The sequence below is a fragment of the Stegastes partitus genome, unplaced genomic scaffold (assembly GCF_000690725.1).
Source record: "Stegastes partitus isolate 25-593 unplaced genomic scaffold, Stegastes_partitus-1.0.2 Scaffold130, whole genome shotgun sequence".
Classification (NCBI taxonomy): Eukaryota; Metazoa; Chordata; class Actinopteri; family Pomacentridae; genus Stegastes; species Stegastes partitus.
This window is the reverse complement of record NW_007577861.1, coordinates 128,397-146,186: the sequence shown is the minus strand read 5'-3', so window position 1 is coordinate 146,186 and position 17,790 is coordinate 128,397. Positions and strand designations below refer to the sequence as shown.

General features: G+C 39.8%; 3 protein-coding genes across 3 annotated transcripts; 1 reads left to right on the top strand and 2 right to left on the bottom strand.

Annotated features, from left to right (window-relative positions):
- Nucleotides 1-2,531: 2,531 nt before the first annotated feature.
- Nucleotides 2,532-3,943, bottom strand: LOC103355033 (glucose-6-phosphatase 2). Its single transcript, XM_008278676.1, has 5 exons — nucleotides 3,726-3,943; nucleotides 3,544-3,653; nucleotides 3,350-3,461; nucleotides 3,146-3,267; nucleotides 2,532-3,043 (listed from the first exon to the last, which is right to left on the bottom strand). The coding sequence occupies exons 1-5, from the start codon at nucleotides 3,941-3,943 to the stop codon at nucleotides 2,532-2,534; spliced, it is 1,074 nt and encodes a 357-aa protein (XP_008276898.1).
- Nucleotides 3,944-4,820: 877 nt separating this feature from the next.
- On the top strand, nucleotides 4,821-11,032 carry spc25 (SPC25 component of NDC80 kinetochore complex). Its single transcript, XM_008278673.1, has 7 exons — nucleotides 4,821-4,898; nucleotides 5,851-6,018; nucleotides 6,528-6,593; nucleotides 6,810-6,956; nucleotides 7,079-7,204; nucleotides 9,485-9,583; nucleotides 10,420-11,032. The coding sequence occupies exons 2-7, from the start codon at nucleotides 5,868-5,870 to the stop codon at nucleotides 10,542-10,544; spliced, it is 714 nt and encodes a 237-aa protein (XP_008276895.1). The 5' UTR covers nucleotides 4,821-4,898; nucleotides 5,851-5,867; the 3' UTR covers nucleotides 10,545-11,032.
- Nucleotides 10,905-17,676, bottom strand: nostrin (nitric oxide synthase trafficking). Its single transcript, XM_008278674.1, is given in 17 exon segments — nucleotides 10,905-11,457; nucleotides 11,535-11,627; nucleotides 11,713-11,974; nucleotides 13,289-13,414; nucleotides 13,517-13,605; nucleotides 13,693-13,801; nucleotides 14,315-14,440; nucleotides 14,533-14,631; nucleotides 15,146-15,271; nucleotides 15,405-15,503; nucleotides 16,478-16,540; nucleotides 16,639-16,720; nucleotides 16,840-16,902; nucleotides 17,124-17,207; nucleotides 17,299-17,384; nucleotides 17,580-17,612; nucleotides 17,614-17,676. Coding segments are annotated over 17 exon segments (1,740 nt in total). The 3' UTR covers nucleotides 10,905-11,320.
- Nucleotides 17,677-17,790: the final 114 nt, after the last annotated feature.

Genomic DNA, 17,790 nt, shown 5'->3' with positions numbered 1-17,790 from the left:
ATCATGTTTTTCCTTCTTCTTGCATATAATGACACAATCCTGAAAGTGCATATTTCTAATGTTCTACCATGATTTCTTTGAACTAAAACACTATGTTTTGTTCACAGCACAATATTTCGGTCCAGCTCAGTGTTACTGTAATCTTTTAAACTTTGTCATAGTTTGTATTTGACTGTCTGACTTCAAGGCTTAGTTGGGAATTCAAGGATTTGGGGGGCGCTGTTGGACTTTTAAACAAAATCAGTAAGTGGAAAAAAACAAGTGCTCATCATCACTGAAATGAACGACAAGATATTGAATGTAAGGGTTTCGCTTTTTTACCTGAACGTGATCAGCTGGATGAAGGTCAATGTTATATCATGTTGTAAAAGTATAATGCAAATAATTTAAATATTTTTCCCCGTATTTTTAAAGTGTTAAAACTACGTAAAACTTTGCTTGCTCCAATTATTTTTTTTTGTTGTTTTTGGATAAATGTTTAAGTTAACTATGTGAAAGCTGTCATGGATAAAGCGTAGGCTGTTGCTGCTCTGTTGTTTATTCCTGAATACAAAGTCAAAATAAAGTACCCAGACACACAGATGTTTCTTCAAGCTTGGCTTAACAAGGAGCCCACGCACTCAGGACAGGAGTTACATCACTTGATGCCAGGCCTCAGGTGCCACTGGATGCTAAGCAACCGGAGATGGTGGGAAAAGACGTGGAAATGGGTTCTGCTCGGAAGTTAAGTTCATCTGCCTAATCAAGTTACATCAGAGACTCTGTTCTACCTCATTACAGTTTGGTTGATTCATTTCTGAATTTACCAGAAGAAGCTAAGAGACCCATAAGAGATTATATAATACTGACAGAGCCGGATGATTCAGTGGGTCCTGGAAAATGTAGAGAATTATAGAAAAGAATATGTCAGGTTTGCTGTTGAGCTGCAAGATTATCCCTGTTTGAATAGTCATTGTTTTTATTTTGCAGCATAATCTGAATGTTGAGAGACTCGGTCATTTCTAATACGATATATTCTTAATACATAGTTCGCCTGCCTTTTTTTTTTTTTTTAAACTAAGCACCATTAAATAAAATAATCTTTAATTCTCTGTAATCCTCTGTTTTCAAAATACTGTAACAAATGTAAAATCAGCAAAGGCGCATATTTAGATTGCATTCTTGACTGTCCCCTTGTTGCTGACTTCTGGTGCAGTGTCTGTAAAGAAATTGATATTATCTTCAAGAAGAAACTATCCCTAGAACCCATTTCCTATATTTTGGGTGTTTAACTCTCTGCAGTGAACCTAACCCCTTCCTCACTGACGCTGCTTCAGGTGTTGCTGTTTGGTTCCAGGAGATATATTCTCCTCCGATGGATATTGGACACTGTCCCGATTACTTCACTTTGGATTTTGTATCGGATCAGGAACATTATGGACCTTGCCTCTCTTGAAGCAATAAGCTTCTGGCTGAAAGACAATTCATTTAAATTTTTCAGAATCCTTTTCTGGACTATATTGGAGAGGAGGGGGCCCGTGCTTTGCGGAGGGGTCTATATGGACTAGCATGGACTGAAATCTCTGGGCACATTCACTTTTAGTTTGCCACTACCTGGCTAATGTCTCTGCTGCCCCTTGAGTTTTGATTTTGCACAAAGCCTTCTACATCTGTATTGTACGCCATCTGCATGCTTGCTTGTATGTATGTTTGTGTCTCATATGGGTATGCATGGTCATCTATTACGCTGATCATCCTTAATACCTTGACATTTGTGGGAAATATATTGTTTTATGTTCTGATGCCTGTACCTGTAATTTCTAAAATAAATAAAAAATATTTCATAAAAAATAATAATAAAATAAAATGATCTATCTTTTCAGTTCCTATACTGTACATATGGAGAATGTAAACGCTGATTGTTATGACAGAATGAAGTTTGCGTTTAAATGTCAGGTATGACCTTGCTTTGGGCATTGTCTGGAGCAAACAAACTCATTTATTTATTTCAATTTAATATTTATTCCTTATCACAGTGAACCTCCTTCAGAAAACGTCTTGTGGCCATTAATCTCTCAAAACATCCTTGAGCTATATAGCTGATGAAGCCTAAATGTCTCCCAATGTGTATTTGTGGGAAAAACAGAAACAGCTCTGGGCAAAGCATCTTCCAGTTAATGTAGTCGGTGTGAACCATTTTCAAAAAAAAATCTTTATTAAGAAATCTATGAATTCCAAACAGCATTTCACATATACACACATAGAGTTAGTTATACAGTAAATATAAAACAAACAACATAAAAGAACAGGAACTCAGGCACAACACACGCCATACTTTATGTTCAATCTAAACAAAATACAGACATATTTACTATTTGAACACAGTCATGTTATTGCAGTTTCAGTGCTTATGAGAGATTGTGCCGTGAGTGTAAATGACTGTAACAAGTGACATGTACTTGCTTCTCTGCCAACAGGACCATGTGATATCCTGTAATGTTAATGAGAAAGTGTCTGAAACACTTTACTGAGCTTCACAGTTCCTCTTTAATCTAAGCCAGCTTCCGCTCCTCGTCTCTGATCAGCAAATGAACACAGTAAGGGATGACAGCGACCACACCAAGAGGTATTGAAGCACTTTTGCAAAATGACAGAATGTAAAACAGCGCCTCGGTGTGAGTTGGCATTTTGATAAAATCATACAGCTGCAGAAATGTGAGAGTTGCAGTCACACACATCAGTTTAAATGCGGTTTTGTAGCCATTCTTGCCCTTACAGCTCTGAACGAACATCTCAGAGTTCAGCGCCAGGCCGAGACCGAACAGGGCTCCCAGGTTTCTTACCAGACCAGCAAACGGTGTGGTGTCCAGGTGGATCCAGTCTGGGTTAGCACACCATTTCTTTGCTTTAGCGACTGACCACAGAGGATCGGTGCCCATCAGTCTGAGCAGCAGGTAGAAGCAAACGGCCAAAGATAAAAGAAAAACATTGGCCTGCAGATACACTTTCAAGCTTGCATTGTAGACTGAGGGGATGTGATCCAACACCTCAGCAACCAGCATACCTACACATTGAAGAAAAAAAACAAAACAATAGATGATTAACTCTAACATGAAACACAACAGTACATGAAAAATAAAGTATGTAACAGCAGAGTGGAACATACCAGTGAAAAGACCCAGGATGACCTGATGTGGGAAATGTGTTGCGATGAAAACCCTTGAGATGCAAACACTTATCTGAATGACCCAAAAGGCCATCCACAAGCAGGACCTCAGAAGACGAAACCTGATGGAATACAAATATTCAGACCGGATCGGTATCAAGGGAACTACTCGCTGTATTGTCTAGACACAGTATAGATTCTCACCTTTGAAAATTCCAGACAGACGAGACACTGGAGGGTCGAGCAAAATGTAGAGCAGAGGTGATCATCACATACCACACACACGATGAGCCCATGGCATGACCAGATGGACTACCTACACAAAGAAACATCAAAGAGGCTGTTTGGCACTGTTTGCACTGCTTTAATTGGCTAAAATGCACTGAATACACACTAACCTGGCCCTGTTTCACATGTTATGTGAAACTGCTCCAAATGAGGTATTGAGTCATTGTGGTAGAACTGAGTTTCTTGCACCCACCAATAAGGCCGCTGTCCAAACAGAATCCTAGAAAAGAACATGCTCAAGTCTATAAGTGTTCAAAATGAAGATAAAATGTGATCCTCAGAGTTTCCTTACCATTTGAAAATGAGATTAAACCAGTCTCCAATGACAGCCACCCATATCATCTTGGTGCCAACATTATGACTGAGATGGAACCAGAGGGGGAAATAAACTGAGAAAATATTGCGAGGGTCCCCCACTGTTGACATGAAGTTGAGGAAGTCATGATATTCCTGGTAGTTCGACTGCAGGTGCTGTATAACCAGCACACCAAAGCTGTAGACGAAATCCATCTGGTTCCCGTTCTGTATGCACAACTGCTTCTACAGCTCCAGTCAAAGCAGCACGATCGCTTTATATCTCAACCTGACACCATAAATCATTCAACAAAGCCATGGCAACAACTGCAAGATCTTCAGATTGAACCCATAAGGAATCAAATAATGTGTTCCCAAGCTATGAGAGCTCAGCATTTTAAGACATGTTACAAAACTGTTTACATCCTGACTGCGTAGCCATTAGATGTTTCACAGAACATTGCTTTTACGATTGTTAAATATTAGCCATTGAACACACGAAAAGAGACCCACGTAACCCCCTGGATCCTTTCAGCCTCATTAATATTCTCATTCTCAGTGAGCGTAGCAACAAAATGGGCTTCCCATAATACTGTAACTGAAAAACACAGCCCATCTGGCATCCAAAGCAGAGTTCACTGAGTGCATCTAGAACTAATAGGTTTTCTTCCCATGTTAAAACTGTAGAAATCTCTCAATTGAGAACTTGCATGCACAATATTGGCAATAACATCATTTCACTGTGCAGGGTTTGTGCTGGATGCTGTTGAGCACTTTCGTTGAGAACTTTCTGAAGTTCCTCAAATTGACCACAAGGTGGAATAAAGCTGCAACAAAAGCAGAAGTGTTCCACCATGAGAGCATTAAGTTGATCCTGGCTGTACTTTAACATGTTGCAGAAATTAACAAATTAATAATATTATTTAAAATATAGGAAGAAAACACACATTGGAAACACAGCTCCTCTAAGATGTAAATATAGATTTAAAAAACAAGCAAACAAAAAAAAAAACAACAAAAACGTTATTAAACCGACTTGTATACGGAAGTAAGATAATATACGTCATTTCCTGTTCAGTGCCCGCCTCCCTGTGTACAGACCGCGGATTTTTGAAAATAACGACCGAATTAATAGCAAGACGAGTTGTCCACCGGCTGCAATTTTACACATGTGAGTATTAAATACAACCTTAAACTAACCAGCAAGACCGATTTTCAGCTGTAAAGAAGTCAGTTGGTTTAATTTGCTGCCTAAGTAACGGACTTTTTAACTAAGCTAACTTACGGCTAACTATACGCTAACGTTAGCCTTAGCATGCTAATGTTGCTAGCGCAGAGCTTACAGATTAAAGACAACTAGTGTCGCTGTTTAGGCTTTTACCACATTAGTACCAGTTACTTGTAGTTTTGTAAAGGGACAGTACATCGCTCTGTATCGTACATTAGTCTTCAATCCAAACTTAACATATATGGTCGTTTCAAATTAGCTACGTCAACGTACGAAGGGCTTTAAACAGTTCAAACCCATCTGCAAGTCCTCTTGTTGTACAGTCTAAACAAGAGTATTAGACAGATCAAACGCATACAGCCTTAACCCTGTAAAATAATAATCCTAGGAGGTTCAGTTAAAAGAAACTGGATTTCTCTTTGTTTGCAACAACCTGAAAGAGAAATCCAGTTGTTTTTTACTGGTGCTCCTAGGATCACCAAGACCTGCATGACTGATAATCTACACAGACATTGGAAGCACTGTTACAGTTCTACATCCTCCTAAATTTCATGCCTGATTACGCAATAAACTGCAAATATTTTTTGGTCACAGTTATTTGGTTACAAGAAATGTAGTTAGTGGGATGCATATCATCTGCTTTGGGCCATTTTGGGTTCTTTTGCTGAAAGAAATACCCTTTTGTATTTGGTTTCTCAACTCCAGCCTTAACTTTTTGTTTCCTTAAAGATTGTTTTTGGTTATGAAACACAAATATTTAACTAGAATAGACCAGTAACCTTAACAGCAACAACCTGTTGTCAAAAAATATTGAAAGTGCTCTGCTAAATGTCTTCTTTTTTTTTTTTTAAAGTGCATGCAGTAAACATGGTGCTGTCTGCTGTTGTTGTCACAGATTGATATCAGAACATCATGATGTCCATTACTGACCCAAACATGAGTGACAAGTTCACCAGTACAATGGAGCAGATCCACAACAAACAGCTTGAAACGTACGCCAACATAATTGACACGACTGTCGAGTTGTCCCAGTCCCACAGACAGTTTGTGAAGTCAGCACTTGGTAAGTTTCAAATATTCTATGTCCGTATATTTCCCTAGTGAACCCTAATTTTTTTTTTTTAACCAAGCTGGTTAAATCTTTCAAATGTGGAGTGATTGCTGAAGCTTGCAATAAAGACTTTTTCTCCTGTTACCTTGCCTATTCCACTTGTCCTTGTAGTATGTTAATGCATAATATTGAACTTTTTCTAAGTTGAGCAGTGGGCCTCTTTCAGAACCACAACATTTTTCAGCCCTTACTGTTAATTGGGTAATTAAAATTAAGAAAACCTGCCATCAGTGGTGTATTTAGCATGTTTAAGGTTGTAACATGGTGTATGCAAAAACTCCTGAACTGGTGTGGTTGCATTTTGGGAATATTTTATCACATAGAATATGGCCCAACAAATCAGGAAGGAGGACCAAGTGGATTATAGATCATATACAGTTTAGGTTTAGTCTGCAGTTGTTCTCAATGCGAGATTTAACTGATCGGATGGTTATTTATTGATGTTTTTTTCTTTTATGCAGATACATGTTTTAAAAAGTGTAAGGACGATGAGATGCTGTTTGAGACAATACAGACGTTCAAAAAAGGTACGTTTCTGCGATAGGCCACACAGAATTACATCTGTACTTAACATGTGTGCCATGCCACTCAGTTGTAGCTCCGTTTATGTGTAAATGCCACACACCATCACTGTTACCATCTGTACTCTTGTTTCAGCACTTTGGTGATAAGATAGATGCCAGGCAGCTGCATTGTGTTGTGTTAGGATGAACTTGGACTGATGAAATCTTTATCCCCCCCAGACTTGGAACAAAAAAATGCGTCATTGAAGGAGAAACGGCATGTCATATCTGGAATGATAACTGAGATTCAGGAGAAGGAGATGCAGAAAGAGGACATCATCCAGAAGATTGAGAAACTTAAAGAAGAACAAACCAAGAGGAAAGACTGTAAGACAATGTTTTAAAATTGAACTGATGGTGTATGACAGAAGTACATTTGTGACGTCAGCACACATTGGTTTCAGTTCTGTTGACCTCTGTGCTTGTTTATGTTTTTTTCACCTTTGCAGTAATTGAGTCTCAAAATAAAGCAAACAAAGACAGACTGAGGAATCTTCAGAAAGCCAGAGGGGTCTTTCAGGATCATTTGGGGATGGAGATACGAACAATCCTTGGCAAAACTGAACAGGACAAAGGTATGCCAAACACGTATATTTCTTTAGTCCTCCTGCATATAATGCCCATTACTGTTTTTATACATTAATAGAAATTATCATTGGGGTTTTCCAAGTTGCAATCTGGTAGTGCTCAGAACGTTTTCTTTCTTGGCATAACTTTTGCCAGAAGCTGGTAGGCTTTTACTCTAATAAGAAATACACTCGCATCCTTGTTTGTGTTTGTAGGAATTTCATCTTATGTGGTTTTCAATGCCAAAAACCAGAGCAAATATGATCAAGAGCAGAGACGCAAAAATTGGGCTTGTTGTAGCACTGTATTGTATTATTACGGTGGTTCAGTCATATGCTGTTTGTGACAACACCAGCATGGAAAAAACCGAAGTGGTTTAGTCAGAAATAATCGTTTTACCGCTCAGAGTTCAACAATGTCGAGGCTATTGCGCTTAGGACAAGTACTATTACATGAGCACGGGCTGTTGTACAAGGGGAGAGGGTATACCAGGTTAGAGAAGAAAAGAAAGAAGAAACTCCTACATCTTTGTAATATGCATAACAGTAAATATATTCAAAACAGCAAAAAAGGCCCTGGTATGTATTCCAGAAATTACATTTAATGAAAACTCTTGAGTTTGTTCACCCTGACAAGGGAAAGTTTTCACCTTTAGAAATAGATTCTACAATTACTATTCTACAATTTCATTTAGAAAACACATCTGTCCAAAGCAACGGACATCTGAGAGCAGATACAACACAAGCAAGGATCTAGTCAGGAGAAAACAATCTGGATAAGTACCATAGAACAAATTCTAGTGTGATAGGGTGTTGATGCCAATAGCAGGCTGTGTGGGAGGTCATTTTTTTTTCTTTGTTTGTTTTCTTGTTTGTTTTCAGTCTGTCAAGTACAAAGGTGTTCAGTGATGAGCTGGGTCTTTAGTCTTTTCTTTAAGACTGAGAGTGAGTCAGCAGATTGAACAGAGTTTGGTAACTTGTTCCACCACCGGAACCACAGAGGAGAAGAGTCTAGCTATCGACCTCCGGCCCTGTTGTGGTGGTTGTATCAGGCGGTTTTTGTTGGTCGGGCGTAGTGAGCGGAAGGGAGTGTAGATGACTTTACCTCTCTGGGTTAGTTAATGTGGTGAACCTAACTTACTCACTGCCTGGTTTTATTCAGCAGAACCTCTTTCTTTCTCTCCATTCCAATTACCAAGTTTGAAGAAACCGTCTGACACGCTGTCTCATTTCCTTAAACACACAATTCATTTCAATGCGCATATGAGAGGGCATTAATTTTCAAGGCTTACATTTCTAAAGAAGATCAAAATCCCAGTTGGATATTAGTTTTTATCTGCACCCTGCGTGAACTGAAGTTACCTTTTTTATGACCAGTCAGTTATCAGTGGAATAAGAGATACTGTGATCTCTGTTCTTACATTCAAACTCTGCACAGAGTTTGACGCTGCAATTGGGTTGAAACACTGATCTATGAATAATCACTTCCTATGTTGTGATTGGTGGAACATTTTTAGTCACAGTTTGCTATATTGGAGATTATGTTGAGTGAGGATGATTGCAGTGCAGCTGAAAATACTCTAAAACTGAACTAAACTTGGGTTAAAAGTAAAGTTTGGAATACTGGCTGCATGTAATTTGTTAAACAGTCAATAAATGCTGTTGAATATTACAATGTAAATAGACATCAGATGTTTGCTTGGTTTAAAATCCCACACTTTTTCAGTTCTTGAAAGCATCTTAAAAGGTCACAGCTTATAGTTCTATAAATAAACGTATGCTTTATCGTGTTGATCTAATCTTCTTCCTCTAGCATCTGCATCAGGTTACAGCTAAAGAAATGCAGTGCAAAATGTGTTGCAACAAAAATTAGGCTTCCATTACTTTATCATGCATGAAGGAGATTTAAGTCTGATAAATAGGTGAAGTACACTGAATGGAACTGGCAGTCACACAATTTTTTTTTTACCTCCAGTAGATTAACATTGAGGCTCTGCTGTGTATTAGCCTGTTGCCATGGTGAATTGTAATATCAGATCCATCAGTGTTGGCCTTTTTTTGATTCACCACTCTCTGAACTCAGATGGAACAGACTTGACTGAACAAACGCTGATCAGCTTTTCTCATATTTTAACAGAATTTCTCTGCTAATGTTTGTCAAATGAGAGTTTAAAGTGTTAATTTCAGAATTTGTAAAACCTGCTTCCTGGAACACGCTCCTGGTTCTGACTTCAGGTAAAAGAACGATTACTTGAAAATTTACCGAACATGTTTGTTGTCGTTTTAAAGGTAAAAAGTTGCAGTTTGTTTTCCGGAACATCAGCCCTTCAAATCAGGACAGTGCTTATGTTGTCACAATGGGGATTAAAGAAAACGGATCATACCAGAGTAAGTTACACACAGTTAATACCAGAAGGTTGTAGTTTAGTCTAACTCACTAATATCGAACCATACATGTATTTTTTTCTGGCACAAATGCTTTGGGAAGACCAACACAAACAACGTCCTTTTAAAAAGCCGTGCATGTGCAACCAAAGCCACATATTTAGGCCAACAGATATGTTTGATTTGTGATGAGTTTTAATAAAACAACCTAAAATGGCAAAGACAAGAATTTAGGGATCATAAATCTAGTGTTTTGTAGTACGTCTGTTTGATTCTGTCCTAGCAGACTGCTCCAGGTCTTCTGCCTTCTCCAACTGCCAATATTAGCTTTTTCTGTAGATGTTCAGTTGTATTAATACTCCTGAGTCATAGCAGGCCTTGACGGAATGATCCAAATATTTCTTCTCATCCATCCTTGGGTGCTGTTAGATGTATGTTAGAGGAGCCATGACCTGCCACTGAGACAGAACTCTCTGACACGGGGCAGCAAGCTTTGTTGCAGAGTGCCTTCATAATCCTCTGGTTTATTCCCTGCACAGATTCAATATTCCCTGTGCCAGGAGCATCAAAGCACGCCTTAACTTTAACTAACGCAGGATTCAGCATCCAGAATTAACAATTCAATCCTCAAAGAAGCAATTTAGCTGGATAAGAAGAAACTGGATTATTCTAGCCTGATAACAGCATGTGAGATCGAATTATTGATCCATGATTAAAGCCCAGATTTTGGTCTTTTCATTGTGTTTGTTGATAGTAATTAACATTTTAATCATTGTTATCTTGAAGCAAGCCTTATAAATGCGTTCCATAATATTTACCCAAGCCCTGAATTTTCACAGTTGTGTCTAGTGACCCTGCCCTCGAGTGTCTGTCAGTCTTGGAGAGCCGGCTTCAGGAGACCAATAATTTATCCGCATTCCTGGCAAACGTCAGAAAGGAGTTTATCTCTCAGGCACGCTGCTAAAAAAACCATGCAGTGAAGTTCTCACTACAATGTGGACTAATGAAAGCAAGAGGGATTACATGGAGAGTCATCAGAGGGGGATTACAGGTCTGTAAATATATCATCAGCTGCCTTGTTAGGACTCCTGGATCTGAATTTCAAATACACTTCTGTAGGCAATAATTAACAAGTGTCCCGTCTTATTAATGAGAGAAAGCTCGGTCATGTTACAGATTAGTGGAAACTGCATGTTTTGTATTATTTTAAACCCCAAAGTCCTTCCTTCAGAGAGCATGTTTTCTTTTGTACATAATGAAAGGACGTCACTGTTTTTGTTCATCCACTAAAATCCTGAAAAATAAATATCTGATCACTCACATATTGATGTAAACAGTTTTATTTTTTTTTTGTCATCGTTACTCATTTTACAGATGGTAGGGATATCAAAGAACAGTTTCATTTTCCTGTCAGTCACATTGATGTAATAAAGTATGCATTTTTAAAATATTCTCAGTAGCCGAGTTTGTCTGTACACATTGCAGTATAAATAATGTAAATAATTATTTGGGTATAAAAGTTTAGTGGATAAATCCTTAGAGCAAGTAACAAGAGCACAGCAAAAAATAGAATCACAGATCCTGATTGTCAGCAGATGCATTAAATTGAATGACATTGTTGGTGTATACATAGAAGTATTTTCTTTTGTGTGTGTGTGTGCAGTGTCAGCACTGCAGAATTTAGGAATCTTCTTGAATCACAGTGAGTTTTGCATTTCTGCTGTTAATCAGTCGAGTCAGTCAGGCGTCAGATGATTTAACGCTGTCTAAAACAGGCAGCTCTTCCACATAGGTTGAAGGGAAATGGCCTGTCTGTCCATTAAGAGTGCCAAACCACCAACCGTTTTCTTCCTTTGAATAAATATCTAGAAGATCTCCTGTGAAACAAATCAGCTTGATCAGTTATCAGTCTTTACTGTTGGTATAAATAAGCTGCAGTTGAGTCACCACTTACCTTCTTTCAGAGTCAACTCATCGTCGTGTTCAGGTGTGAAGTCGTACAGGGCCTTGCATTTTCCTATACTGCACAGCTCTGGTGTTGTTTGGTCTGCTCGATATTTTTCATTGTTTTAATTTCATGATGCATTTCCAGATTTATAAAATAAATCGTAGTGCTAGTGCTCTGTACATACCTTGTCCTTTGTCGTCGTCGTTGTCTGTGTGAGGCAGCGCTCCGTTAACGGTGCTGTCACACTCCACTGCTACAGTTTCCTGTGTGGCAGCTGTGGAGGTTTCCTGGTCAGTGACATTTGGTGGAGGCTCCACAGACTGCTGTGCTCCAAACTGAGCCGGTCCTTTGTAAATGATGGACGCTCTCAGCGACTGTCGGGACCTGAATGGCGTCCTCCTGAGTTTGACTGGACGAGTCAGCTGAACGACGCTGTGCTCACAGTCCTTGGGCAGAAAAGGTCGACATTATTTATCTTTAGAAAAGTTTAGGAAGAAAAGAAACATAGAAACACTGCCAGCTATGATGGACTTATTGCAGAGGGCACACATCCCACCACCCTGAAGCACTGATTAATGCTACATACTGTGTGTCGGGGCTCTCTCTCGACAAAAATGTGCCTTTTGGGGTTTTTTGGGGGTTTTTCCCTCTTGTTGTTGTGTGTAGACATGTTTTTTTTCGTGTCTTTTGCATCTTTTAAAACAGCCGTGTGCGAGGTTGGGTGCCAACTGGCTCCTATGCTCATATACAAAAAGTCCTATTATACGCTTTCAGCCATTCAGGGTTGCATGGTTGTGGCTTTGTGTGGCTTCCCTTGCCTCCCCTGCTTGCCTGTGTTTCCCTTTTTCTGCCTTTTCCTGCCTGTTTGTTCCTTATTGCTACCTGTGTGCAGGTGTGTGTAGGTACCCCTTGCCTCCAAGTGCCTCACAGACACATACAACATACAGCATACATCTAAACTGGCTACAACACTGATTGAGCGTGTGTTAAGAAGAGTGAGCGAGTGGCCAGAAAAGTGTAAATGGATAAATATTTGAAAGGCCCAGCTAAAGTGTAATGGTACAAATGCAGACCGAATCAAAGAGATGGAGTCCCCCAAGCACTATGTCTTGTATAGAAAATTACTCACCTTTGTGTAATAGTCTATTGTGAAATCTACTTTAAAATTAGATCAGAAAAACACATTTCAAAGATTGTTGTGGATAAAGTGGTTCTTGAGCTAATACGTGAAGAGTTCATTTGCAGAAACAGATAACTCCATTTTTCTAGATTATCAGAAAACATATTTTTTTTTTGTTGTTTGCTTGAGATAATATCAATCAAACTGAAGCTGAATGGATTTGACTCAGTAGAAATGACAAAAAATAGAGATAACTTTGGTATTGTCTCAGGTAGACGATGGAAAAGTGGGTTTTCTGAAGGTTTGTGAAGATGGAATTATCTGTTTTTTGCTCTGTATCTAAAATCACGCGTCACAGGGAGCTTTCTTAATGAAGCTATCATACACTAATCAAATAAAAAGTACTTTTAGAAGATGCTTTTTTTTTTTTTTTACACTGTCCTTTTTTCATGCGTCATATGTCCACCAACATTCTGGTTGTTTCTGCTTTCGGTGCTGATGTGTTCTTTTTTCCCCCACCTCAATAGTTTCCATTAATTCAAAGGATTCATGCCAGTAACTGCGGTCACAAAAGCTTCCATGCAAACTAATAAGCTACCACATAATACAGTCTGTTGTGAAGGTGACTCATTCGTCTTACCTTATCTTTCCATTTCAAAATGCTGCTACTGAATCGGTGGAGTGACTTGGGCTTTCCGTCTAATTCAGACAGTGATACAGAGAGTTTGTAGTGAGTGGCCTCGAGTAGATCCAGTTTTAGAGTGCTCTATAGGTAACAAACGACATTAACCATCACTTGAGCGAATCTGATTTACCATCAGCTTAACGCAAATATCCGTCATTTATCCATTCACTGCGCAGCATTTACCTCGTCGAGCTGCTGTTCGGTTTCCTCAAGGTTCTTTTGGTTGGAAAAAGATGGATTTTCAGAGTATGTTTTTATCAGCTTTTCAATTCCTGTAACAAGATTTCAAAATTTCAATGACAAAACCAACGACCTTACTCAGGGACCGGCCATTCATTCTTTAAATTACATGAACTTGCCCTCGCAGTCTTTCTTTGTTTTGGCGATGGTGTCCTCCAGACGCTGGAGTTTGAGCTTGATGGCGTCTCTTCTTCTGTCTTTGCCCATCAGTGATTTGCTGTCTTCCTCCTGAACACAGACAACAGGGATTTATCACATCACATCTATCAGGGTCCCGCCATTGATAGTGAATGTGTAAAAAAAAAAGCTGCAAGGTCTCTGTGTCGTGGATTTGATTGGGCCAAGAGTACTTTGTGGAAATTTTAAATCGAATCCTTTTGTTGCTGTTGCGCTGCATTCATGTGTATTTCTCTACATTTCATTAAATCAGAACCATCAGATTTGCTAAGAAAGATCTGAGCAGCACCAGATAGCTACCTTATTTTAAAATGTACAGTATAATAATATGTGCACTAAAACAATAGACACACAGTGCAGGCTTCATGTCAGGTCCTGTTGAAACATTACGAGCAGATTCTGGTATCTGCGGTGTACACTCTCATCAGAAAGAAGCCCCCTGCAGAGATGACTGGGTTTGTCTTTTAATGGGTGACTGACTGAATGAGTCTGTGGCCTGCAGAAAGAAAAACCCTCTCTTCAAAATGTAACAGCAGATTCCTACAGCAAAAAAAAGAGACTTACAAAATAATCAGCCATCAAAAACTCTGCTTTGTTGTCTTGTGCTGGGATGCTGTTTTCCTCCAGCAGCTTTTGTATGTCTTTATCCACGTCCACCCGCTGCACCGCCTGCTCTATCTGTTTTTGACCCTAGAAGCAGCAGAAGGAGGGGGTGCAGATAGGTAATCACATCCTGAAAGCGATTCACCGTGTTCGGGTGATCGGAGGTCAGGGTGTCTTACATGCTTGAGGGTCTGCCCGCAGCCGGACATGTGGAGGTTGTATCTGCCCAAAATGTTGCACAGAACTTCGATCCGCTGTTTCTCCAGCTCCTGTATGATCTGAAACAAAAGGAAGAAAGCCGGGATGCTAATTAGAGAGACTCCAGGTCGTGTCGTTAACTCTGTGGAGCACCTAACACATCTCCACTTGTTGGATGATTGTCTTTTAACCCTGAGGTAACTTTAACATGAAAGCGCTGAGGGAAATGAGGTCATCGCGTCTGGAACGACTGCACATTAACTGAAGGATCATGTGTTTGAGCCACCAGCCTCGTGTCCTGCTGACGTGTCCTTGAACAAGGCTCTTTCCTCATTTCTCCTTGTGCTGCTGTTCCTTGCTGCACGCTGGATAATGTGTGTGTCTCAGATAATACGGCATGAAATAAGTTGCAGAATGACTGAATGTCAACACACACGATCTGGGTGTTAAACTGACCCAGAGCTTTTCTTTTCTGCCACTCACTGGTTCCACTCCTATCACAAATGAGATGCCCTTGAGCAGGACTCAAAAAAGCCACTCTCGATAAGAGTGAACAGCTAAATTTGAGTAAAATGACGAAGCATTTTTCCCCACCTGGTAGCAGGTTTTCAACGTGTTTTCCCACTTTAGTCTCATCTGTTGACCCTCCATGTTGATGTTAAAGTACTCCTCATCCACCCGCGTCTGCATCTCTGCTGACTTAGTCAGCCTGTTAAGCATCTGCAGTCAAGAACGGTGGAAAAGAAAATCATTAGCGACTCTGCTGGCAGCTTTTCCAGCAACCGTTCTCTCCCAGATCACAAAAACGCATGCAGTGATGGAAACACAGTCGTTTGGTAACCATGTCTTGTACCTTTTGTTTTTCTTTCTCAGTGCAGATTTGTCTGTTGTTTTCCACAAAGTTGAACAGGGCCTCGTGTTCTCTGGTCAGTCCAACTAATTTCTTTTTTATCTGTTTTAAAACGTAAGGAACACAAGAAATCACATGAGAATATTGATAACATAAGAACATTAAACTGATAAGTAACATTGCATTCAGCACTTTGTTATGCTGTGGGTGAACAAGGGTTAATCTGATTGAAAATATAATGTTCAACTTGTTTTCTTGTAAAGTTTTTTTTTCTTGTGCGGTGTTTTTGAAGAAACAAAGACTGAGATATTTTTAAAAGGAGAATGATGCACAGTCAGCTACATACAAAAACAATATTTAAAGGTCATCAAAGCAGTGGATATGAACTCCTTCATAAATCTAATATTTATTGGTTTATAGAATTAGTAAAAATCTGTAACGTTTTGTTTATCTTTTAATTCATTCGGTTTCTTTATCTAATATCAAACTGAGCTTTATGTGTACTTGTTGCTGACGCTATTTCGCTCAACATTTTCCATCCAACAACCAACATAACTGGCCTCATAACTGCGCAGTGGTTCATAGCAACAAACCAAAAGCCCTTTTAGGTTTGATCATAACATCAGTGACTCAGTGTAAATCCACCCATTCTGCATGACAGGCTATAAAGTCAAGTGGACATTAGACGCTTTCTGTCACCACAGCGTGCAGGCAGAACGGTTATGACTGGCCATAATACCTCCACGGCTACACCCACCTCTGTAATGTGTCGTCAAAAATGATAAAATTCGTAACTATTAAAATCCCTCAGAGTGTTGCGTCCAAACTTCTAATGGCTTGTAACTGATTTAACACAGTGCGATGCATTATTAAAGCTCATATCAACCCTGACAATGCATTATGCATGCGTTGTAATGCATTATGCAGGTGTCTATAATGCAGCCCTGTAAGGCCCTCACTATATGTGACTCATTATCTTACAGCCACACAAGCCTTTTATGGATTTAGAATCCAGCAGCTCCACCACAGCTGATTCTTATCTCGTTATATATATTTGTGACATGATGATTCCCTACCTTGAGCTGTTCACTCCAGTTAGCAGTAACAAGTTTTCCATTTCTTTCAATGGCGCTGTCAAGCTATCAGAAAGCAGAGGAGGGTTAGAGACGCATTATGATATGACTGCAAGCTAGAACAGAGACGTTACAGATACAGAGAGAAAGAAGAAGTCACACACAGGCCTCTTCCTCTTGTTGTGCTCGTCTAGGACTTGTCGTATTTCCAGAATTGCTTCTTGCTGAAATGCGTTTCCTAAAGATCTGAAATGAGAGTGAGAATGAAATCGCACCAGATGTACCCTCCGAATCGCCCTGGCGTTATTTTTGTTTGAAACGTGTGGACGGGCTCAGGTATGAGGTGAACTCAGGTTGAAAACTACCTGTGGGCGTCTGCTCTTGAGTACATCTCATCTGACACATGACACCAGGCGCTGTAGGTGGAACTAAGTGGGGGAGCCAGCATGAAAAGGTTAGAGCTTTGGGCTAATTAGTCTGACACCTGCCTGTGTTTTGATCACATCTAACTTGCTGGGTGCATGTTATCTCCCATGATACCATTATTTCTCTACACCACATGGCAGTTAGTCCCAGGGAGAGGTCATGTTAAACACAAAAAGAGACAAAAGATAGAGCCAATTAAAAAATCCTGCACTGGGTCTCTTACTTGTTTGACATTCCTTTGGAGGCCCTGATGAGTTTGCCAGCGAGTTTTTGCAGGCCTTTGGCGTAAGTAAGCTCCAGCTCAGCCCTATGTGGACGAGAAGCACGGCAGCAAGTGACAGTTAAAAAGAAAAATAATCCAGAAATGTTTTCTTTATCTGTAACCTTACTGAACCTACCTTTGCTGAAAAACTGTCATTAGCTCTTTGCAGAAGTATTCCCCATTTTTTGAGTATCGTTTCACGTTCTGATAGAGCTGGTTATACTGAAAGACAGTGAATAACACTCCATGAGACTGTGCCGTGGGGCAGTTAACGCCTGAAGCAAGCCACTGCAAAGCTAGTTGTGATTGTGATAGTTGTGTGATCTGTCTGGCATATTATCTGCATATCCTATGCGTTACTCTGCAGTATTTTGACAACAAACACTGCCCTCATTTTTAAAAAAAAGAAGTACTCACAGTGCAGGTGCTGATAGGGTCCTTCATCTTTAAGACTGTGGCTGTTGGTTGACTTTGGACCTGGAACTTTGGCCACTCTCCTCCCAAAGTCACTCATGCGGAAATCACCTGAGTGTGTGCAAGTGCGCCATACAAAGGAAAATTCCAGGGAGAGGAGTGGGGAAAAAAAAAAAAAAAGTGTAAACTGAAGCTGGTGGCAGGCGTGGAGCGT